At 55.1% G+C, this 22,844-nt stretch overlaps 1 protein-coding gene across 6 annotated transcripts; it reads left to right on the top strand.

Moving 5' to 3' along the window:
• The first annotated feature begins 452 nt into the window (after window positions 1-452).
• On the top strand, window positions 453-19,484 carry TLR5 (toll like receptor 5). 6 transcript variants are annotated; one of them, XM_045076696.1, is made up of 8 exons: window positions 453-904; window positions 1,270-1,341; window positions 7,402-7,563; window positions 8,236-8,416; window positions 12,432-12,596; window positions 12,810-13,003; window positions 14,055-14,146; window positions 16,091-19,484. In XM_045076696.1, exon 8 carries the CDS (start codon window positions 16,095-16,097, stop codon window positions 18,669-18,671), a length of 2,577 nt encoding a protein of 858 aa, XP_044932631.1. In that variant the 5' UTR covers window positions 453-904; window positions 1,270-1,341; window positions 7,402-7,563; window positions 8,236-8,416; window positions 12,432-12,596; window positions 12,810-13,003; window positions 14,055-14,146; window positions 16,091-16,094; the 3' UTR covers window positions 18,672-19,484. The 6 variants fall into 6 exon arrangements, with proteins under 6 accessions (XP_044932631.1, XP_044932628.1, XP_044932630.1 ...); XM_045076693.1 differs by having other exon boundaries at window positions 7,388-7,563; XM_045076695.1 differs by having other exon boundaries at window positions 1,235-1,341.
• Window positions 19,485-22,844: the final 3,360 nt, after the last annotated feature.

Here is a 22,844-nt window from a genome sequence, read left to right as displayed (position 1 = left end):
AGCACCCAGCACCCACTTGCCCCAGCCTCCAGGCCCCCAAGTCCACGGGTCCCCTACATTCTTCATCGTTCCCACAGCCCCAGAGCATCCGGGGCGCCTCCGATGGGCCCTGGGGTTGGAGCAGGAGGTCCCTCCACGGGTCAATGAACTGAAAATGGTGGCCTGGACCGCAGTTCCGGGCCTGACGGGTGCGGGGCTTGCCCGAACGGGCAAGTGGGTGGGGCCTGGACGATGGGAGGGGTGGGGATGTGGCAGGGTGGTGGGCGGGGCCGAGCAAGCAGGCAGGAATAAAGCGGGCAGGTGGGCAGAGCCAGAGCTGCTCCGGTGGGCAGGGCCGGATCTGTCTGAGGGCGGGGATAGGAGCGGAGTCCCGGCAGGTGGGAGGGCCCGGATCCGTCCGGGGGCGGGAATGGGGGCGGGACGGTGGGTGGGGCTCGGGGGCGCCCTGCCCCGGACCTTCCAGGAGGAGGGGCTGGGAGGAGCGCTCGGAGGCGCTAGCGAGCCTTCCCAGGAGGTGGGCGCCGGGCCGCGGACGAGGACCGGCCAGGGGACGGGACTGGGACCGGGCTGCCGGCGGGGTCGGTCGCCAACCGGGGGCGTCCCAGGCCGCTTCCTGCTCTCCTCCCGGGACCCTCGGTGTCCGGCTAGTGCCGGGCTGGTGGCCGGTGGGTGGCCCACCGCGAAGCCCTGGCTCTGTCCAGGTCACTTGCACCCCATCTTTGGAAAGCTGTCAGACTTTGTCACGTTCGCTTTCGTCCCCACCTGGAACGGGGCAGATGGCTTCACTGTCTTAGAAAAGGGAGCCAGCCAGGCCCGCGGGTGCCTTGGAAATCCCAGAACTCTGCCCAGCTGCCTAAGGGCCTGAGCCCCGCCCACCGAGAGCACCAGGAAAGCAGGCTCCACGGTAAATATTGTTGGCCTTTATGTTATCAACAATCTGCCAATGAAGACAGGGGAAAGCATGACATCCTCCCAGGCGTGAGGGTGGATTTGGTTGATTTTCTTAGGAGTGAGGGGTGTGCTGCTCCAGGAAGCCTATCTGCAGAGACCATGTTGGGTGGGAATCGGCAGCAGGGGCCTTCTCGTCCCGTGGGTTGTGTGTGTAGTCACTTAGTGTTTGAACACACCTGTCCTGCACAGTGACCCACAGACAAGCAGCTTAAGTAACCTCAGCATTCTTAGGGAGTGTCCCCGAGCAATGAATGACCCAATCAGTATGATGTCCTGTTTGAAGGTCAGGCACAAATAGGATGCTGTCCTCTTGCTCAGTGCCTGGAAAGGAGCCTTGGGGATGCTGATGCTGGCGGTGGCCACCCTGGGGAGCAGCCAGTGCCCCACCAGGTGAGTGTGGCCGAATCACTTTTCTCTGTGTTTACTCAGCCTGGCTGAGCGTTGACAAATCTGTCCAGGACCCATGGACCCCTGACTTGCTTCATCCTTGTTCTCATGAATTCGAACACAGTGGCCAGCAACTTACCAGTGAGGCAGGCACAGCCAGTTACAGGGGACACGGTGGGGAAGGGCCGTGGGGGAAGTTCTGTGGTACTATGAACTAATCCCTTAACTGTGGGGTTGCAGGCAGGTTCCATGGGGTTCCAGAGGTAGGGCCCAGGCCAGAGCTAATTACTAAGCACACTTAAGCAGACACCCGTGCCTCTCAGTCTCCACGGTACCTCCACCCTGAGTTGTCACGGGATTGTCCTGAGTGTGTCAGCTCTAAGCAAAGCAGGGAGTATTGAGTTGCTATGATCTGAATGCAAAGTTGGCCCTGCCAGGTTTTTGGCTTTGTATTTTTGGAAGAAAGACTTCTTAGGTGGTTGTGTCTAGCATCACAGAGCCTTCTTTGTTCATTTGTGTGCATGAGGAAGTTCAGCTTTGCTGAGTGTTGAAATCAGAATAGGCCTGCTTGTTCATTTCTGCATGCTTATAGACTCAGCAGAAAGCTCTGGAACGTGCAGTTCCTGGGTCCGGATGTGCTCATTTCGTGCTTCGTTTCGTGGAAAGGAATGCAGCCGGCAGGTCCAGACTTCATTCTGGCTGCATGCTAGGGTGACTGCCAGCGCTGGCTTTGCAGCCCTCACCCCGTGTGCTCTGCTCTGCAGGGCTCACTCCAGGCTGTGGCACTGTTCCTGCCCTCCAGAGGCTCCAGGTTCAGGGTCATCCCTTGTGAGAGCTGCTGAGTGCAAAATTGTGTGCTGTCATTTGCTGATTGAAAGACAGCCAGTGTGGGCTGCTCAAGACAGCAGGGCTTTGGGGAGCTACTTGTCTTCCTCGGGATTTAGAAATGGCAGTCAGGGACTGTGCCAGACAGGGGAAGAAGGCCCAATGATAATATTTGAAGGCTATGGATACTTACAAAGGCCCTCACTGTCAGCCATGTGCAGTCCAGATCCCCTGCCTCCCTTTTCAGCTCTGGCCACTCTCTTTGTGTCTCCTGACATGCTGACCTTCCAGAAGGCCTTTTTTGTATGCCTCACTTTCCTTACATTGTTGGGTCCCCCAATAATGGGTCCGTAATGAAAGGAGCGAGACTGATACAAAGCAAAGGTCAAGCAAAGCTTTATTTCATGCCAAGCATCAAGAATCAAACCAACCATCAAACAGACTGGTCAGGGCCGCCCCTTACAGAGAGGACCACCCCTCTCTGTTTCACCGACTAACTTATATAGAGCAAAGGCCATGTGGTTGGGCTGGCCACACACAGGTGGCCAATGAAATTGTAACACACAGAGAAAACTGCACAGTCATGCTAGGTGACCAATTGAATTACAATTTACCCTAGTAGACATTTGAACCAGCTTATCACCTTGGTCAGAATTGGCATCCAAAAGGTGCTCCAAGGGTGAGGCCCATACCCCTGGTAGCTAGGAGACAGTATGCCCCCCACTGATTGAATACCTCCACCTGGCCTGACCCACCCTTGTATTTGGGCTTTGTTACCTGGGACTAGTTTCTGTGACTTGTTCTTAAGTAAGATCCCCTGGGCAGGTGGCGGGGCGCGCGGGGGGGGGGGGGGAGTCAATTTAAGTTTTACAACAAAATGTCAGTTCAACCGGGGTGGGGCTGCTCTGGCTGAATAGGCCCTTACAGCATTTGCTCTCCTGCTCAGGGTGTCCTGTTGGGTAATCCTCTGCATGTCAGAGAGTACCTTCTCCAATGAAGACAGGCAGAGCTGGAGAGCCCCTTCTCTGGCTTCCATTGCTCTCTGCATGGACCTCTGTAGGTGCTCTTGCCCCAACCCCCCATTGCCCTTCAGACGGGAGGGGTCTTTGCCCCACTTCCTGCAGCAGGGCCACATCTCCCTCATCTAGGGACCCTCTGAGCCACTGCTGGTGCTGGCGCAGAGCAAGCATTTGGTAAATAATCCTTGGTTGCAGCCCAGCCACACACAGAACACAGGGAAGTGCCTTACCCACTCGGTGCAGAAAGTGTGGGCTGAGCATTTTTCCTGGGACTGTGAGACTGAGTACATTTAGTAGAGCCAGATCCCAGGGGGCTTGAGGAGTTTGTGTTCAGTGCAGCAGCAGGAGTACAAACCCCAGAAGCCCCCACAGCCCCCAGGACAGAATGCAGGTCCTTCTTGGCAGCAGAATAGCCTGTCTAGCCCCAGCCCCACCGGTCCCACAAGCTCACAGCTGCACCTTCCCAGCCACTCTGCCTATGGGGGCCTGGGCTCCCTCCCACCCTTGACCATGCTGCTTGGCAGCCTCTGTGGAGACGGCTCCCTGCTCTCCCTGGCTGACGGCTCCCGTGGCAGAGCATGGTGGTGTCATGAGAGACGGGTCCACTGACATGCTTCTCGCTCTGAGTCCAGGTGAGGCCAGAGCCAGTTACTTGGGAGCATGAGTGCTGGGGATAGTCCAACCTGTGGGAGCAAAGGGGATCCATGAGCCAGGGGGTGGGGGGAGGAGAAGGGAGAGGTGGAAAATGGAATGACAGAAAGACGGGAGCAAAGTCAAGGATGATAAAGGAGGCGGCTCGGGTCATGATCCCAGGGTCCTGGGATCGAGCCCCGCATCGGGCTCTCTGCTCGGCAGGGAGTCTGCCTCCACCCTCTCTCTGCCTGCCTCTCTGCTTACTTGTGATTTCTGTCAAATACATAAATAAAATCTTAAAAAAAAAAAAAAAGAAAAGAAAAGATAAAAGAAACAGGGGCCCAAGAGTCCATGCTACAGAAGACACTGGGGAGATTCAGACAAGAATTGAGGAGGAGGTGGTGGTCTCCAGGAGGGGGCACCCGTAGGGAAGGTGGGGGGCCAGCAGAGGCCAGCTAATAGGCAGTAGAGACAAGGGGCCCTTCTAAGGCTCCCAGTCTGAGGGACTGGCCCTGAAGGGAGCAGTGATCCAATCAGGAGAAGATGCTGTTTGTCTTAATGATAAGAGATCTGACCCCTGTTTGGGAAACAAAAGTGGGAAGACCCTGCAAGCTTCTCCAGCCACACACCTGGCTTCCAGGTCACCCTCATCATGATAAGCATACAGAAAGGGGACAAGGGAAATTAAACTTGTCAAGGATGCCCAGATGGTGGCCGTAGGAGGACAAGAACCTGACTTTCCCCTCTCCCTGCCCAGGGCTTTGGCCCTGGGGCCCTGCATCTTGGAAGTTACCACCCACAGCTAATTGGAGCCAAGTCTCTGGCCAAGTCCACCCCACCCAGAATGGAGCCCAGCCTCGGGGCAGTCAGCCCAGGGTGGATCCCACCTCATGAACCTCCCTAGGGTTGAGAGCAGGGGTGTGTTCCCCAGCCGGCCCATTCCCAGTCCAATCAGAGCCACCAGTGAAATCTTCCCTCCCACATTCCTCCCTGCCCCTGGCTGGGGAGACCCAGGACCCTTCCTCCTGGCCTGGCTCCCCCCTCACCCTCCCTTCTCAAGCGCAGTGTAATCTCTCTTCTCGATTTCCATTCTCCTAGTCTAACAGATCAAAGTTTAATAGGTTTTCCTTCCCTGTGCCTCCTGACAGCTGCCTCAATTTACATCACAATGACGATAATTTCTGCCTTTGCGGAGATCTGTCATTCAGGGGATGCAATGGGGCACTTCTCAGCTTTCTGCTGGGGGCTTTGGCTCCAGACCTTGCAGCTGCCCCTCCAGGCACTTTGCTTGGCCACCTGCACGCTGACTTTACCAAGTTGCATTTGGGGGCACTGTGAGAGCCTCAGATGTGAATTTTCTGCAGATGGAGAGGGATATTCAGTTCCTTGGTGAGCTCTCTATTCTCAAGGAGTTTAAAGGGGGTCCTGCTAGTTGTTGGTCTTTAAAAATCACCCAAATGGAATTACTTTCTTCAGTCAGATGTTTTAAACCTGTACTAAGGAATGTGTAATGAACAGACCGAAGAGAAGCCATTTTGTTGGGTTTGCGACATACTGTCTCCAGAATATGGGTGCCTCTGCATGCCTCAGTGGTGTGGAGGGGACCACCACTGAAGACATTAAAGGCCATCAGGCAAGATTTTACATAACTTCCTGAAGACATTAAAGGCCATCAGGCAAGATTTTACATAACTTCCTGTGAGGGCGGAAAAGGGAAGCAGCAGATCGCCCCAGTATTGGGAGAAGCTCCGTTTCCTTCTCATTGCTCTCCTTCGGTGGTTCCTAAAGGGAAGGAGCGCGTTTCCAGCGAGGTGCCCTCGGATAAATGATGTCTTCTGTGTACTTAGGCAAGAAGCGTTAGCGGGTTTCGTGTCAGTAACCGGTTGCTCTGGGTTGGGTACGGGGGTGTCCCTGGGGAAGTACACTTTCTGTCGCCAGTGCAAGGATGATTGCACTGGTGCTCAGAGAGGCGAGGCGCTTGCTCCAGGTCACACGTCCATTAAACTGGTAGCCAGCACTTGAATCCAGCTGCAAACTTGGTCCTCGTTCCGATTCTCCCAGCCCATCAGATGTAGAGCTCCGAGCGCGCGTGGGCGGGGTGGACAGTCCCTTCTGAGACCGGGCTGGGGAAGAAGACGTCCGGGTGGGAGCGAGCCCCGCTCCCCGTGCGCCTCCTGCGGGCCCGCGGAGCTCGTCTCTGCCTCCCCCTGCCGGTAGGCGGGAGGGGGGGGGAGCGTCCCGCGCACCTGTGTGCTCCGCTGCGCCTGAACCCGTGAGGCCTGTCCCACCCCCTCCCAGAGGCTTCAACTGATCCCCTTTGCAACCATTTGATGCTACACCTTCAGGGCTGCGAAGAGTTGGGGGCGAACTCAGAAGTGATCCCGCAGCATCTCGTCAGCAGTGAGCAGTGACGGAGGAGAAGCCACTTGCCACTCAGGCTGCCGGTGGTGGGTCGGGGAACCCGCCCGGTTAGGATCTCCTGGAGGCTTGCTCCAAGGGCGGACTCTCAGCTCCCAGCCCAGCCTGCTGACTTAACCAGCTTAACCAGCAAGGTCTCCATGTGATTTCTGTGCAGAGCACCCACTCAGGCTCTCTACCTGCTTCCCGGTGTATTCCACTTTGGGTATTTTGGAAGATCAAAATGATGACTAAGTTTGCCGCTGGATGTAAGCCCCAGTCCCCAGTGTAACAGCTGCGTGAGCTGGAGCAAGCACCGGGCCACTCTGAGCATGGGTGAGATCGTGTCTGCAGCGAGGCCAAGTGCGAGACATCTCCCACCGGCAGGACCCCTCCTTCTCCATCTGAGCCCTGGTGGTGTCTTCCTCAGTGTTGCCTCACTCGACCCTAACTTACCTAGCCGGCCTGCTTAGAAGTGTCCCACTCTGATGGCAACCTTCGCGTTTGCTGCAGAAACCCGCAAGTCCCGTGCTCACCTCGGTGCAGTGAGCTTACCCTGTGTCCCTGGCTTGGTTGAGCCTCAGTCGCCAAATGCCGGCAGGGATTTCATGGAAGGTCCCACAAGACCCTTCCTCAGCACCGCTCTGATTCCGTGAGGAATGCTTTTGATTGTGAAAGGGTAGAGTTTCCCTCTCTGGGGTCCCAGGGAAGCAAGTTGCCTGCCTGCCTGGCTCCGGCAGCCACCTTCTGAACAGGGGCTGGGCCCGAGGTTTCCAGGAACCTTCAGCTCTCAAGTTCCACGTGCCTTGACTCACAAAACGGTCTTGGTTTTTTCCAATTAAAATTCTGCTCCATAAGAGACCCAGCTGTAATTGCGAATTCCTCCACAAAGACAATCGCTGTATGGCATAGCAAAACAGTACACAGTGGCCCCTGGGAGGCTCCGTTCCTTGAGCATCTGACTTGGTTTCTGCTCAGGTCATGAAATTGAGCCCCGTGTCCCGCTCTGTGCTCGGTGCAGAGTCTGCTTGAGATTCTCTCTCCTTCTCCCTCTGCTGCTCCCCACTGCTCATGCGTGCTCTCTCTCTCTCTAAATAAATAAATATAATCTTTAAAAAGCAAAAAAGAAAAGAAAAACACATGAATAACGTTTTCTGTTTCTCCTCCTTAATTAGCTTCTCTCCTTTAGGAAAAGCAAAGCCCTGTCTCTTGATTTTACCAAATTAGCTGACCACCCCCATCACTGATGAAGCTCCTGTGGTCTCGGGAACAGAAGCAGTGGAACAGTCGGGGGCCTGGGCCCCTAGAATGAGGAGGCCATGTCTGGAGCTCCCTGTGTTAGGCCTTGGAGGTGAGTGTTCCTGATGGAAATAAATCTTCAGAGAATCAGCAGGGAATATTACTGGGGTGTTTAAGCTACACTACTTCAGGTATATAGCATGAATAAAAATGGGGTCCCTGCCCTCAAGGATTGTGCACTCTTGGGGGTCAGGCATGACATAATGAATATGTTGTCATACGGGTGTGACTGGCACATCAGGGCAGGGAGATAAAATGGGCCCAGAGGGGCGTGAGGATTGTTTGGTAGGGGAGCTGACCCTGGATGAGCCCATGGGATGGACAGAAGCCCTCCAAGCCTGGGGTCCAGGAGGATAGGTCCCAGGACTGCAGCCTAGGTCTGGGGCAGAGGACCAGATTGCTACCAGGTGGGCAGGCTGGCTGAGTTCATCCACAGTCCGTGGCACCTGGCCCTGAAGCCTTTGGCCCCCAAGAGTGTGACCTCCAGGGGCACAAGGAGCCAGTGAGGCTGCTGACCAGAGCTGAGTGAGAGGGGCGTGTGTCACTGGGGGACCAGCTGGGAGGTCTCCGCCCTGCCCAGGTGGGGGTGGGGGCAGAGCCATGTCCAGAGGGGAGGGGAGTTGATGCTGGCAGTGTCCTGGGGTGAATCTCGCAGGACTGGCCACCAGCTGCACCGAGGTCACACTGGAGGCTTCTCCCAGTCTGACCTTGCCTATTGCTCTAGGGTTGAAGAATATGTAGGCTGAAGATGGAAATACACAACAAAGATTGGCAAGGGTCAAATGGGCTTGGAATTTGGAGGGAGTGCTACAGGTGCCCAGAGGGATATTTCCAGCTGTGTCCAGATGAGTGGGAAGAACAAGGGACAGACTCACTCTCGGATGCTGATGGTGTAGCGCTCACAGGTAAGTGCTCCCTGCCAAGAGGGACATGACCGGATCGGCTCCCGCCCAGACCAATCCTTTCAGGGACTCAGAGGATGCACACCAGTCCCCAGCATGCTGGCAACAGTGCCTGCGTGGGTGGGGGAGAGGGGAGTGGTGGCCTCAGAGCAGGAGGGATGGCCCAGAGGCGGGATGAGGCGAATTCAGTCACTCAGGGGACACCTGCCACATGGTACGTCCTGGCTGCTGGCATCATGGCAGAGAACAAAAGAGAGGACACCTGTCCTCAGCAGCAGAATTCTGATTTACAGAAAGATGGCTTTTAGAAAAACATGGCCCTCAGGACAGCGTGGCCTCCCAGGTGCCCCCTGGGAGGTTTGTGTCTGCGGGATGCCGTGTTCTGCTGGTAAACACGCATGTCCTTTGACTCCACTTGGTGTCCTGGCCTCAAGCCTTTGTGCAAGGTGGACCCAGCCCTCCACACCTGCCTTCAGATACAGTTCGGGATTTTCCCTGCTATGTGAACTCTGGAGAAACTCTCACCATCCCCATTTGGAAATGAACTTAGTGTTTTTCTCAGTGAGACCTCTGTGCCTGCCCACTGTGGGCCACCACCAGCCCAGCTCAGACTCTGGGTGCTTACAGGGCCCAGGACCAAGAGGGTCTGTGAAGGATTGAGGGGCCCCCCCTGGCTGGGGCTAAGTGTGAAGACGTGCCCAGAACTCATCTGAGCTTAGCCAGCCTGTCTGCTGTCCCAGCCATTAGCTCAGGAAAGGGCACTTGCTCCCTTAATGGCTGGGATCAAAGCTAAGTGGATTTGACTGAAATGGGAGGGCTGCTGGCTCTCTTCCCCCCACTCTCATTATCATAATTAACAGTGCTTGGCAGGGGTGATGGGCCATACTGACCGTGCCACTCCCATGGCCCTCAGAGTCCAGACCCCAGCTAGCGCACGTACATGGACTCACGCTGTCTCTGGCCTCTGTGACTGGGCATGATGTCCTTGAGGATCGCCAGGTCACACCGAGCATTGGCATCTCCTCTGCATCAAGACTGACTCGGACATTGTGTGGACACCACGTCTTGTCAACCTACTCATCTGTCAGTGGACGTCCCCACTGTCCCCAGACCAACTAAACCATCTCTTGGTGCGGACCCATGTACCTGTACTGTTTTCACGTCTCTGGTGATTTCGAAGGACAGCTGAGTTCAAGAACCCTCCATCTACACCAGGGAGTCTCCGGTTTGCGTGTGCAGAAAATTCACCCTTGTTGAGAGTCCAGAGGCCTGTTGTAAGGCTGTGTTCTGTCCCTGCACTTCCTCCTCTGGGCTCCCCAGGGACTTGGACCTGCCATCCCGGGAGAGACTTTCCTTGCTTGTTTGTCCTTTGTTGAAGTGGAAGCACACCAGGGCTGGGGAACAGATGCACCCAGGTCCCTGAGCCTCTGAGATCTTGAGTCCACGCCAGACCCAGCAGGTCCCTGAGCCCATCCTGCAGGCTCACCAGGCTCCCAGATACACGGCAGCTTCTACCTTTCCTGAACTGGAACCCTTAGCCTTGAACTGGAGCACAGTCCCTGCTGATGTAGTGCGTGGTATGAATAACCATCTCGTTTGATTCACGTGCTAGGAGGTACGGATTTCATGTGAGCTTGTGAGTAGTTTCTTAGGTTTAAATGAAGAAAACCGGGCCCAGCTGAGCCACCCCACATTTGAATAAACGCGACACACTTGGCAACCTGTCACGGACCTTGGTTCCCCACGCACATCTGCTGTCACAGTGGTCCACCTGCTTCCAGGGATCCCCTGTGCCCCCTGTCTCCCTCAGCTCAGTGCAAGCCTGGGACACAGGCTCTGCGGCCCTGAAGGTGGAGGTGGCCTACTGTCCTGTGTCTTTCACAGCTATATAACACCTCTGTGACTGTGCTACCTTCTCTCTATCAGGTGGTTTTTCGGTACCACTGGGGAAGATTTAGATGCTAGCCCCCTCTCCCCAGAATCCCTGTTTCTGTTGCATGAATTTGTGTAGCATGGGATTCTGGGGGGAGGAATGCGTGTGTCGCCAGATGCACACACCATTAACACCGTAAGGCCTGTCCATCTTGTGCTCTGTAATGATTCAGGAGCACATGTCCATGTCCTGCACCTGCCGCTCCCAGCAGCTCTAGGTGTCCGCTCTCTGCAACAGAGCCTGGGGAGAAGTGAGTGGGTCCTCTGAACTTTGCTCCACGTGTGCACACCCTTCCTGCGCCCCCTGCTTTGCCCCACGTAGAGGCCCTTGGTCTTCTGTCTCGGATTGTCCACACCTGCTGTCGCGTGCTGCCTGCCACCTTCTCGTGGACGTCTGACGGGGTCTGGAGCAACTTTGCAGCTTGCTTCTCATTGTTAGATTCGACATGCCCTGCAACAGGACCTGTTCGAATTTACTTCAACCCACGTTGGCTTCTGGCTCCCATTCCAGGACCCTCCACTTGGGCAGTCACACCTCCCCACACCTGTCAGCTTACCTGTCCTGGAGCTTGACCCCCAAAGCCCCCTTCAGAGGTAGAAATAGTGTTTCACACCTTCCTGCATTTCATACGATAATCGGTCTGCATAGTCCCTTTGTGGTACAACATACACCTAAATAATTTTCTTTAAAATCTGGCCTTACCCATCTCACTGTACCATAGACCTGACAGCTCAGCATCTTGGAGTGTGTTGTGTGGGGCTCCCGTATAGCACTCGTTACCGCTGCAAGTTCAGGGCCAAGCTCTGAAACACGCATTTGGGGGATGACTCCAGGCAAGCAGTTGCCTGGAACAAGGCAAAATCGAAACTAGGAAATTTGACTCTGTTATTCTGAGCCAGTGTTCTTGCTTGCATTTCTCTGCAGGGGGTTTTCTGTCTGGTTACAAATTCATTCTGATGTTTGAACAAAATAGCAGCTGTGAGACAGTCAGCAGTGTGGGGGTCAAGTGAGCTCTTCCTGCAAATACTGCTGGTTTGGTACCAGGACACATTTGTCTTATACTCACTAAAATCCTTATTTGTGAAATCAAAGTTTCTATTCTGTTCAAGGACAAAGGTTGGCAAACTGTGGTATTCGGACTGCAAAGCCTGAAATATTTACCATCTGGCCCTTTGTAGAACTTTTTTAAAAAACGTTTTTATTTATTTATTTATTTATTTATTTTTAAGATTTTATTTATTTATTTGACAGAGAGAAATCACAAGTAGATGGAGAGGCAGGCAGAGAGAGAGAGAGAGGGAAGCAGGCTCTCTGCTGAGCAGAGAGCCCGATGCGGGACTCGATCCCAGGACTCTGAGATCATGACCTGAGCCGAAGGCAGTGGCTTAACCCACTAAGCCACCCAGGTGCCCCTAAAAAACGTTTTTAAAGGATTTTTTAAAGGGTTTTTTTGTTGTTGTTGTTGTTTTTCTTTTTTTTTTAACTTACGCATTTGAGAGAGAAAGACAGAGAGGGAGTGAAAGCATGAGCAGGGGGAGGGTCAAAGGCAAAGGGAGAAGCAGGCTCCCCACCGAGCAGGAAGCCCAATGTGGGGCTCGATTCCAGAACCCTGGGATCATGACCTGAGCCAAAGGCACACGCTTAATGGACTGAGCCACCCAGGCGTCTCTGCAGAACGTTTTCTGAGCCCTGTTCTGGAAGGTGAAATGTGCTGGTTGTTCCACGTGAGTGATAAGCTGGAAGGAGCCAACGTCAGGAGGTCTGTGAAGCCCCGAAGCTAGGGGCAGTTTGGTTTGTTATGTGTATATGCATTTTTGGAGATCAAGGAATCAGAGCTATGGGAATCTCAAAAGGGTCCATGACGTCAAAGTATTAAGAACTGCTGTAGAGTATGGTCTGCGGCTGGGCAGGGAGGCTGGCGTACGTGTGTCCCTGCCTGTTGCTTTAGGGCTGTGTTCCCACTGTGAGACAGGAAGAAGGTTGCAGGAAACAGAGTGTGGTCTTCCCTAACCTCGTGTCTCCCACATCCTCTGTATTTTTCCTGCCTCCTTCTAAGCACATTTGAGAATCTCTGTGTGTTTCTAGGAGAATCTGCCTCCTGAGAACCACGTCTCCCACTGCGTGGCCCAGTGTGGACCACCACAGCTGCACCAGATTCTGGAATCGCAGCCCGGAGCATGTGCCAGGAGGCGCGATCCTGATGCGGGTCACCACCAGAGACCCGCAGTCTCTCATCTCTTCTCCGTGAAGGTGCCAGGCTGCCCTTCCCTGGCTGGTTTGCTCAGGAATCGGGAAGGCAGGGATGGTGTTGTCCCAGAGCTGGTGGCTGCGCAGGGCTGGCGCTCTTCTGGGGCTGCTGTGGGGCTGTAACCCCACATCTGGCCTCACCCGTTCCTACTTGCTTTCTGGTGGGTCTCCACTTTATCCTCCGAGATCACCCTGAACTTGAGTCCCACTTCCCAGAATGCAGGTGTGTCTACTGTAAACTCAAGTACACTGGCTCCAAGGCCCACCTGAACCCAGAAGAAATTCACTGAGGAAGGAAGAGGCAGTTCTGCTATCAGGACTCCGTGAGATCATCCCTGCGAGAGAACCGCAAGCTACGTGGGTGGAGAGGCAAGGGAAGAACTTCCGGCTTTAATCATCCTGTGCCTCTGGTGAGCGGGGACAGGAGAGACTGGAAGCTTTGCCTCTGGGCCGCAGTGATGAATGCAGCAGCTTTCTACGACAAATGTTTAAATCCCCAAACTTTTCCATTTTGAAATGGAATCACAGCTCTAATCTAATTCACCCATATGCATAATTTTAATGAGATCAACATAAGGTGCCCTAACAGGAATATCCAAAAGAAATTAAAGGGAAAGTCATTTATGACAAATTAATAGAAGCTGCACGCGAGGAGGCAAAATGAATGATTTGGACTCTCCCCTTCATGTACTGGATTTAAGAGTCATAAGAAAATACTCAATGGACATTCCTTAAACTTTTTTAAAAATTACATTTGACATTTAGAAATGAGGGCTGAGTAAACTGGCTCACACACACGCGCACACACTCATGTGTGCACACACGTGCCTACAGACAGATGTGCGGCACCCTTGTGAACACGTGCACACACGCAGAGGTGAGTGCACACACTTGTGCACACGTGTGTGTGCACAAAGCACACATGCGTATACACACACACATGCATGTGTACCCACACAGTTCCAGGCGTCCCCCCACCCCGGGGCCTGTGCACCATGAAGGGATTTTCCTGGAAGGGTGAATAAGTCCCCCTAAAGCTCCAAATGGTAAAGGTACAAGCTTCCCTAGATTCACAAGGTGGTCATGTACCTGGAAAAGTCAGTATTTAGGAAAACAGTGCGAGCAACATGCCGTTGGCCCCAAGAAGAGAGTCAGGCTCTGAGGTGATTTTGAGCATGGGTTTCACCCCTGCGGTGGCCTGGTGGGACAGCCCCCTGCTGCGGGTGCCCAACCAGCCTCCTTGCTCCCTGGGAGGCTTCTGTCATCTCCTCTCCATGATCAGAACCCCCTGTAGCCTCCCACATGCTCACGGGATGCTCTGGCCGAGGCGGCTTCCCCATCGGGAGCTCCTGAATTTCTAGGACAATTCGTGGATAAAATGCAGTTTTCTTCTTAGCAGAGGCAGTTCCTTCCGCAGATCGCCAGTGGGGTGACTCATTCCCCTTTGTTTCTCCTTTTTAGCAGCACACATCCTTCCCAACGCTTGGTGCACCGACAGCAACATCGCCGTCAGAGAGACAGACAGCAGACAAGGAAACCCGTGGCTGCACAAGGTGATTGAGGGCTTGGGATCGTGGCTTTCACAGAAACACACAGGGTAGTTTCCAAAGAGTCAGGGGTGGGGAGTTGTTGCAACTAGTGAGTGTGGGAAAAGACTCTTGAGGAAGTGTGGATGTGAGATCTACCCATGGGAGCGGCATACAGGAAGCAGCACGTGCCAAGGTACTGAGGTTGGACAGATTTGGAGGATGCAGATGGAGCCCCGTGTGACGAACTCCCACCAGACGCTGGGCCTCTCCTTTTCCTGTTCTTTCCTCCTGTCTCTGCTCAAAACATCATCGGCGGGGGTGGGGGGGGTGAGGGGCGGGGGGAGGGGTGGGGAGGAAGGGGGGCGGGGTGGGGAGGAGGGGCGGGGGGGAGGGGGAGAGGTGCTCTCCTGGCCACTCCACAAACAGCTGGCGGCCCCTTGCCCTGGCAGTCCTGGTCTCCGTGCTCCCGGTAGATGGTTGATGTTCCTTCTTCAGTTGGGTGGCGCCCTTTTCCCACTTCCCTGCACTATAACAAGCCTGCGGGGAAGAGTGTGGTCTGTTTGTTCACTCCCTTCTGTGTCCCAAACAGCGCCCAGCACATGGCAGACATGCAGATGATGCTCGGGGAGACAGGCGGAGCCAGACTGCAGAAGTGGGAGGAGGGGAGCCGCCTGGGGAAGACAAGGAGGGGCCAGAAGTGAGCGGGGATAGGGCCGGGCGGTGGGGGTGGGGGTGTCTCCAGGCCCCAGGGAGGGCGAGTGGCCCATGGGAGGTGAGGGGCCTCTGCTGCTGCGGCCCTGGTCCCCTGCCTCGGCCTCAGGTGGGAATGGCAGAGAAATGAGGGGCCCTGGTCGACAATCTCGCTCCGCGGAGTTCTTCCCCTTCATTAGTAAATGTGCGGTTTGGAGGCTTGGAGTCAACTCCGGCTCCACGCCCACTTCTTTTTTTTTTTTTTTTTAAGATATTTATTTATTTATTTGATAGACAGAGAGAGATCACAAGTAGGCAGAGAGGCAGGCAGAGAGAGAGGGGGAAGCAGGCTTCCCGCTGAGCAGAGAGCCCGATGTGGGGCTCGATTCCAGGACCCTGAGATCACGACCGGAGCCAAAGGCAGAGGCTTAAACCACTGAGCCACCCAGGCGCCCAACGCCCACTTCTGATTTGCTGTAATCTAGGTGTCTCAGCCTCAGGGTTTCCATGGAAACCCCACCACAGATCAACCCCAAGGCGGAGCAAAACCTCCACAGAGTCAGGGTCCAGCTCCACAGGACGCTGCTGCTGAGGCAGCGGGGTAACGCTCTGTGCAGACCCGCACCTGCTTCCTGTTTCCCTCCTACCTTCGCCTCATTTTCCCTCCTGAGAGTCACAGAGTACTTCCTTCCTTTTGGAGGTTCCACAGAGAGCCGGCCGAATGCGCCCCGGGCACAGGAGGTGGGGCCTCTCTCCACCTGGTGTAGGGCTGGGGACACAAGCCAGATGCAAGTAGGGATGCCCTGACCTGAGACCTGCCCACCCCATCAGGCAGGCCATGTTGACCTGCCGTGTCTGATGCTTGTGGAGGGTGAGGAGGACCAGCGTTTGTGTGATCCGACAGGCCATGTGTGTATAGCGAGGGCAGCGGTGTGGACGGCCCATGCCCTGGGCAGGGTAGATGCGGAGCTGCCACGGAGCCGTTGGCAGGGGAAGAGTGGTTCCTGGCAGGGGAGGGGGGAGGGGAACACAAATGTGTCTCTGCCTGCTGTTTTCTTCAGCTTCCTCGGCAGACCTTGAATGAGTGATTGCATGAACGAGTGAATGGGGACTTGTTGTAAAGGTCAGGTACTTCTGAGGGGCTTAGAACAGTGCTCAGCACCCTGCACCGCAGTGCAAGTCAGAGAGAAGAGCACCATCTACATGGACATGTAAGCCATGGCCACGCCTGCGGGGTCTCGGGGAGACTGTGTTTTCATCCTCCCTCCTTCCCCACAGGAGCATGGGAGGCTACCTGGACCTTCTTTTGGGGGTAGTGCTCGTGGTCAGCCCTGTGCTAACAATTCCTTCCTGCACCTCTGATGGCCAGAGGGCCTTGTATCGATCCTGCAACCTAACCCAGGTGCCGCCAGTCCCCAGCACCACCCAGATCCTCCTGCTTAGCTTCAACTATATCCGGACTGTGACAACCACGTCTTTCCCCTTCCTGGAGCAGCTGCAGCTGCTGGAGCTTGGGACTCAGTTTACCCCCTTTACCATCGGCAGAGAGGCCTTCAGAAACCTGCCCAACCTCAGGGTGTTGGACCTGGGCAAGAGTCAGGTGGATTTCCTGCATCCCGATGCTTTCCAGGGGCTGCCCCGCCTGCAGGAACTTAGACTCTTCCACTGTGGTCTGTCTGATAAGACATTAAAAGATGGTTATTTCAGAAATTTGGAGTCTTTGTCTCGCCTGGACCTGTCCAAAAATCAGATTCAAAGCCTTAACCTTCACCCTTCATTCTGGGAATTAAATTCCCTGAAGTCCATTGATTTTTCCCTCAACCAGATACCCGTCGTGTGTGAACACGAGCTTCAGCCGCTGCAAGGGAAAACGCTCTCACTGTTAAACCTCGCCGCCAATCAGTTGTACAGCAGGGGCTCCATGGACTGGGGCGCATGCATGAACCCATTCAAGAACATGGTCTTGGAGACCCTGGATGTTTCTGGCAATGGCTGGACTGCAGACATCACAGGCAACTTCAGCAGGGCTGTCAGTGGGAGCCAGATCTCCTCCCTGGTGCTGGCCCACCATATTATGGGGCCCGGGTTTGGCTTCCAGAACATCAGGGACCCCAACCGGGACACGTTTGCAGGCCTGGCCAGGAGCACGCTGCTGTGGCTGGACCTGTCCTATGGCTTCATCTTCTCCCTGAACTTCCGAGTCTTTGAGGCCCTCAAGGACTTGAAGCTCCTGCAACTGGCCCACAACAAGATCAACAGGATTGCAGAAGAAGCGTTTTATGGCCTCGACAGCCTCCAGGTTCTCAACATGTCCTACAACCTCCTGGGGGAGCTTTATGATTCTGATTTCTCCGGACTCCGTCAGGTAGCCTATATTGATCTCCAAAACAATCATATTGGGATCATTCAGAGCCAGACCTTCAGGTTCCTGAAAACGTTACAGACCTTGGATCTGCGGGACAATGCTCTTAAAACAATCTCTTTCCTGCCAAGCCTAGACACCATCTTCTTGGGTAGCAATAAGCTGGCGGCCTTGCCGGACATGGAGCTTAAAGCCAGCTTCATCCACTTGTCAGAAAACAGGCTAGAGGATCTGGATGATCTCTACTTCCTCCTCCAGGTCCCCAACCTCCAGGTCCTCATTCTGAATCAAAACCGCTTTTCCTCTTGCAGCCGTGCTCGTGGCCCGGCAGGGAGCCTCAGCCTGGAAATGCTTTTCCTCGGAAGAAACATGTTGCAGCTTGTCTGGGAAACCGGCTTCTGCTGGGATGTGTTCAAGGGACTTTCACGGCTCCGGGTCCTGTATCTGAACAATAACTACCTGACCTTCATCCCGCCGGGGGCCCTTGGCGATCTGAGTGCGCTGAGGGGTCTCGACCTCAGCTCCAACAGGCTGATGGCACTTGCTCCTGGTGACCTGCCCGCCAACCTGGAGGTGCTAGACGTGTCCAGAAACCAGCTCCTGACCCTGGACCCCAACCTGCTGGCGTCCCTCACCGCCGTGGACATAACACACAACAAATTCATCTGTGAGTGTGACCTCCGTTCTCTCGTTGTTTGGCTCAACCAGACCAACGTCACTGTGTTTGGGTCTGGTGCAGACATCTCCTGCACGTACCCCAACGCACTCGCAGGGACCCCCCTCTCCTCTGTCTCCATGGAGGACTGTGATGAAGAGGAGGTCTTGAAGGCTCTACGGTTGTCTCTTTTCGTCTCCTCCACGGTGACCCTGACTCTGTTCCTCGTAACAGTCTTCGTGTCTACTAAGCTCCGGGGCCTTGGCTTCATTTGCTACAGGGCGGCCTGCAGACTGCTACCCACGGTCCAGGCCGAGCGCCACGAGTCCAAGCCGTACAGATACGATGCATACCTCTGCTTCAGTGGCAGAGACTTTGCATGGGTGCAGCGGGCTCTGCTCAGACACCTGGATGCTCAGTATAGTGCCCAGAACAGATTCAACCTGTGCTTTGAAGAAAGAGACTTTGTCCCGGGGCGGGAGCATATCGCCAACATCCAGGATGCCGTGTGGGGCAGCAGGAAGGTGGTCTGCCTCGTGAGCCGACACTTCCTCCGGGACGGGTGGTGCCTGGAAGCCTTTGCCTACGCCCAGAGCAGGTGTGTGTCTGATGCGGACGGTGCCCTCATCCTGGTGATCGTCGGGTCCCTGTCCCGGTTCCAGCTGATGAAGCACCGGGGCATTGCAGGGTTTGTGCGGAAACGGCACTACCTGAGGTGGCCCGAGGACCTCCAGGACGTGGGCTGGTTCCTTCACACACTCTCCCAGCACATTCTGAAGAGAGAGAAGGACACCATCAGGGATGGGAGCATCCAGCTGCAGGCTGTGGTGACCGTCTCCTAGCCAAGGAGCATTTCCCCCTAATCTCATGCCACGGATAACTCTTACTGTTTTGGGGTCCTGTTTTGGAGGTTTTTTGTTTTTTGATTTTTTTTTTCTATTAGGAAAACAACATAGCTCTGAATTCTCATAGCCTCATGATGCCTGGTCTCACTGACCCGGAAATGGAAAGGAATCTTGTTCTCTCCAGACTCACTGAACAGGACACACCTTCGTCATGGGAAGGGCACGAGGAGAGGCATCCCAGGTGGCTGAGAGCCTTTCTCTGGTGCTCGCTCAGTTGGCAAGGGGTGCCCTGTGCTCTGCAGAACAACACTGAGGAGGAAGAATGGAAAAGAGGGTGTGTCTCCTGCTTCCACCGCAGGGACGATGCCCCTGCTGGGTGCCGGTCCTGCTCTGTCTGAGATAAGCACTGGCCCCACAGAAGCTGGCTGGAGAGGACCTGGATCTTGTCGAGACCATAGCACTCTCCCTGTTCCTCATGAGCTCTTCTTCACATGTGGCCTGTGTTCCCCTTCCTTCTCTCCCACACCCCGCTCATGCACTGTGCTACACGGGGAGCCTCGTTCCAGGCCTGATTCTGTTGCTCGGGCGCTGTGTGACCTCAAGCACATGACAACCCCCCTCTGGGCCTGCTTTTTTATCTGCAGGTCAGGTGCTATCTACCAAGGACCTCAGGCTTCTCAGATCTTCTCCTTGGTTACCTTGCTGGCCCCAAGGGCATGCACACGCAGAGGGGCCTTCTGGAGGCAGTCAAAACTTCTCTGAAGTTGTATTTTGTTTTTAATCTTAAAAAAAGTCTCTGTATATTTTGCATTCTGTCTTTTTATATGTTTATTTTAATACAGAAATGTTTTTCTGCAAAAGTATTAAGAAAATTTAAACCAAGGAAGGTATGCCAGAATATTGCTGGTGACTTCACACACAGCCCCCTAAGCCCAGCAGCCCCAGCTCGGCTGCCACATTTGAGGGGCGCCCTTAGGCCAGGGCCCAGTGTTCCAAAATGTCTTTCTTGTCCCCTGGCCCTAACTCCTCTGGAACATCCCCCCCCCCCCCACAAACCCCGACCCTCCACCTCTTCTTTCTGGAAAGTTCTCCCAGCTCTGCCCATCCATCCTTGTGTTCTTCAAAACCCCACCCACCCAGCCTCCTGGGAGGCCTCCAACCCAGAATGCTCTTAAATTCTCAGCACCTAACCTGTTCTCCTAGGACAAGCACTTGTGACTTCCTGTGAGAGCTGTGAGCCTGTCTGGCTGCTCACCACTCTGGGCTATAAGCTCCGTGGGAAGACCTTCCTTCTGTGTCCTACCCTCACTGGCTGTCAGAGACCATGAATGGTTTTGGGAAGGAATTCCTTCTCTCCGTCTTCCTCCTCGTCTTCCTGGCGAATTTCCTAGCACAACTGCCCTTTCCTGTAACCCTACAGATTTTTGTCACCGGCCTAGACAGAGCCCCTGATGGCAGGGACATTGTCTTATTCATCACTGTATCCTGAGCGCCATATGGTGCCTGATCCATAGCACATGCTTAATAAGGGTGTGGTGAATGGATCAAGTGTGCTGGGAAGCCCAGCTCCGGGGAGGTGATGGTGCTGGGTGGAGAGCAGAAAGGCCAGGGGCCCGAGGCTCATTTCAAACCATGCAGCATGGTGCGGGACTCCTGGGTGGGGGGGACGGTCTTAGCCTCTGTGAGCAACCAGGGGTTGGACTAGAATGAGGAGATGCAGAGATTAGATGGGGGGATGGAGGGGTGGAGGGATGAAGAATGGGGTGATGGAGGAATGCGGTGATGGAGGGTGGGGCGGTGGCGGGCCGGGGGGAGAGGATGGGGAGGATGGAGGGATGATGGGGATGGAGGAGTGGGGAAGAGGGCATGAGGGGTAGGGGCGGGGCCATGGAGGGATGAGGGGGATGGGGGGCGGGGTGATGGAGAGATGGGGTGCTGGAGCGGTGGGATGATGCAAGATGGAGGAAGAGCGAGCGGCACCTGGGTGGCTCAGTGGGTTAAAGCCTCTGCCTTCCGCTCAGGTCGTGATCCCAGGGTCCTGGGATTGAGCCCCGTGTCGGGCTCTCTGCTCAGCAGGGAGCCTGCTCCCTCCTCTCTCTCTCTGCTGCCTCTCAGCCTACTTGTGATCTCTGTCTGTCAAATAAATAAATAAAATCTTAAAAAAAAAAAAAGACGAAGGAAGAGAGAGAAAAGCAGCTTCTTGTGGGCGTTGTACTAGGAAACGCAGTGACAGAAAACACCCACGGCGCTAAGGCTCTGCTGTAGGATCAGTTTGGACCAGGAATCAGGAAGATGGTAAAAGGCTACCAGCTCAGGACAAACCTTCCTGCCCCCGTGGGGCAGTCGTGCTTCTCCCCACGCTGCAGGAACCTGGTCTTGCGTCAGGACCGCTGGAAGGGCATTCCCTTGTCCTGATGGGGTGGGGGACTCGGGGGCCGTGCTAGCCCAGGTACCCCCTTGCTTTTGGGGGACTGTCCCCATGACTGTTTTCCAAGCCAAACCCGGACCTGTGGAAGGACAGGGGTGAGGGTATCTGGGATCAGTAGGTTGGAACAGGAGGATGGAGTCCGTTTCACAACCCTATCTAATCCTCTGACTTAAAAACCCTAATGGTAGTAATTTTCCTAATGAAACACATTTAGAAAGCACCTTTTTGATGTTTCTGTGTGGGGAGCTGTTCACCACAGATGTCCCGGCCACTGTTGAATCGACAGGCCACTCTTTATTCCTGAATTTCTCTTTCGAAGTGTCGCTACACAAGAGCTGTGGGAGGAAGGGCTGGTTGCGTCATGTTTGGACTGCGACAAGTGAACAGTGACTGTCTGTGGAAGTCCTGCTGCTTCCACAGGGACCCCAAGCGAAGCTGGAGATGCAAGTGCTACGGACAGACCATGCAAGGAATTTGCAGGACCTGCTTGGCGCTGTGGTTCGGGGTTACCTGGACAAGGTGGCCCCATTCCTGATTTTGTGCTGGAGATAGTGTTCGTTTTCTGAGGGCAGGCATCTCGCCTCCCCAGAAAGGTCACCCCCCGGAGACATGATAAATCTCAGTGACATCATGTCTCACTGGGGCCCCAGGCCCTGCGGGAAGCAGGTGTTCCCTCAGAGTTTTCCCACTGCCCTGACCTGGGCTTGCCACTGGAGCAGCCCTGAGGGCTTAACCCTTGAGGCAGTGTTCATGGTTTCTGATGGCCTTGGCCATCACTGGTCCGGGCTCTTCCCTGATGCTGCTATGTTATAAGGCCAGTGTTGTCCAGGCCTCAGGTCGTGCCAAGCCTGGAGAGGTTAGCAAACCCTCACAGGGTTTCTGTGTGCCGGGCCATTGTACACAAGAGGACTTTTTGGAGAGAGGGCCTGGAGTCACCACGTGCTTCTAAGGAAGACCGTGAGGCACAGGAGTCAAAGAAAAGGAGAGAGTCCGGTGTGGGCTGTTGGCCGGCACAGGCACAGCCCCTAGATGAGCCAGGGCTTCGTGCCCAGCGAGCATCCTCCGAGGACGCCACCGCGGAAAGCACTCTGCTCATGGCATCCAGCCGGCTGGGTGCTGTTGAACTGCTTGGAGCCCCAGGTCAGGGGGTCTCCGACGTTGACCCCCAGCTCCCCACTAGAAGAAGCAAGGATCATGGTTCCAGCACAAACTTACTGTGTGTCAAGGCCAGGTGGGGCACGGAGAGCGCACGGGCCACCTGCTCTCTGCGAGGCTGGACGCCCATCCTTGCGCTCCGGGCAAAACCCGCCCGTTGTTTGAGACAGAAACCTGTGGGTGGTTCTCTAACACGAACACGGATCCCACGTGTACACGTCCATGGGTTTGTATACACATCTGCCCAGATGTGAGCTCTTCCTCAGCCAAGACAGGGAGTGTTTCTGTCACCTTGAGAACTCCCTCCTGCCCCTCCCCTGCAGAACCTGCCCGTGCCCCAACACAGGCGGCCAGGGCCAGGGCTCCTGCCAGCACGGGTGAGTGGAGCCTTCTAGAACTTCACGTAAGTACAGTCACTCAGTTAACCCCCTGTACCTGGCTGGACATTGAGCGGTTTGCTCCTCTTCCTGTGTTTGATGGAGTCACCAGCAGGCATCTGTTGCATCTCCCATGGAGGCTCGCCCTCCCCCACAGAACGGGGCTGCTGCGCATGGAGCAGGTGCAGCTGGTCCTTCACGGCTCTTTGC

This window comes from Mustela putorius, unplaced genomic scaffold, assembly GCF_011764305.1.
Source record: "Mustela putorius furo isolate JIRA1106 unplaced genomic scaffold, ASM1176430v1.1 tig00000179_pilon_pilon_pilon, whole genome shotgun sequence".
In the NCBI taxonomy this organism is placed as follows: domain Eukaryota; kingdom Metazoa; phylum Chordata; class Mammalia; order Carnivora; family Mustelidae; genus Mustela; species Mustela putorius.
Note: the sequence above shows the minus strand (reverse complement) of the source record. Positions and strands in the feature narration are given on the sequence as shown.

Bases quoted from the DNA above. Each gene is read 5' to 3' on its own strand.
- TLR5 (XM_045076694.1), top strand. From the start codon at position 16,095: ATGGGAGGCTACCTGGACCTTCTTTTGGGGGTAGTGCTCGTGGTCAGC.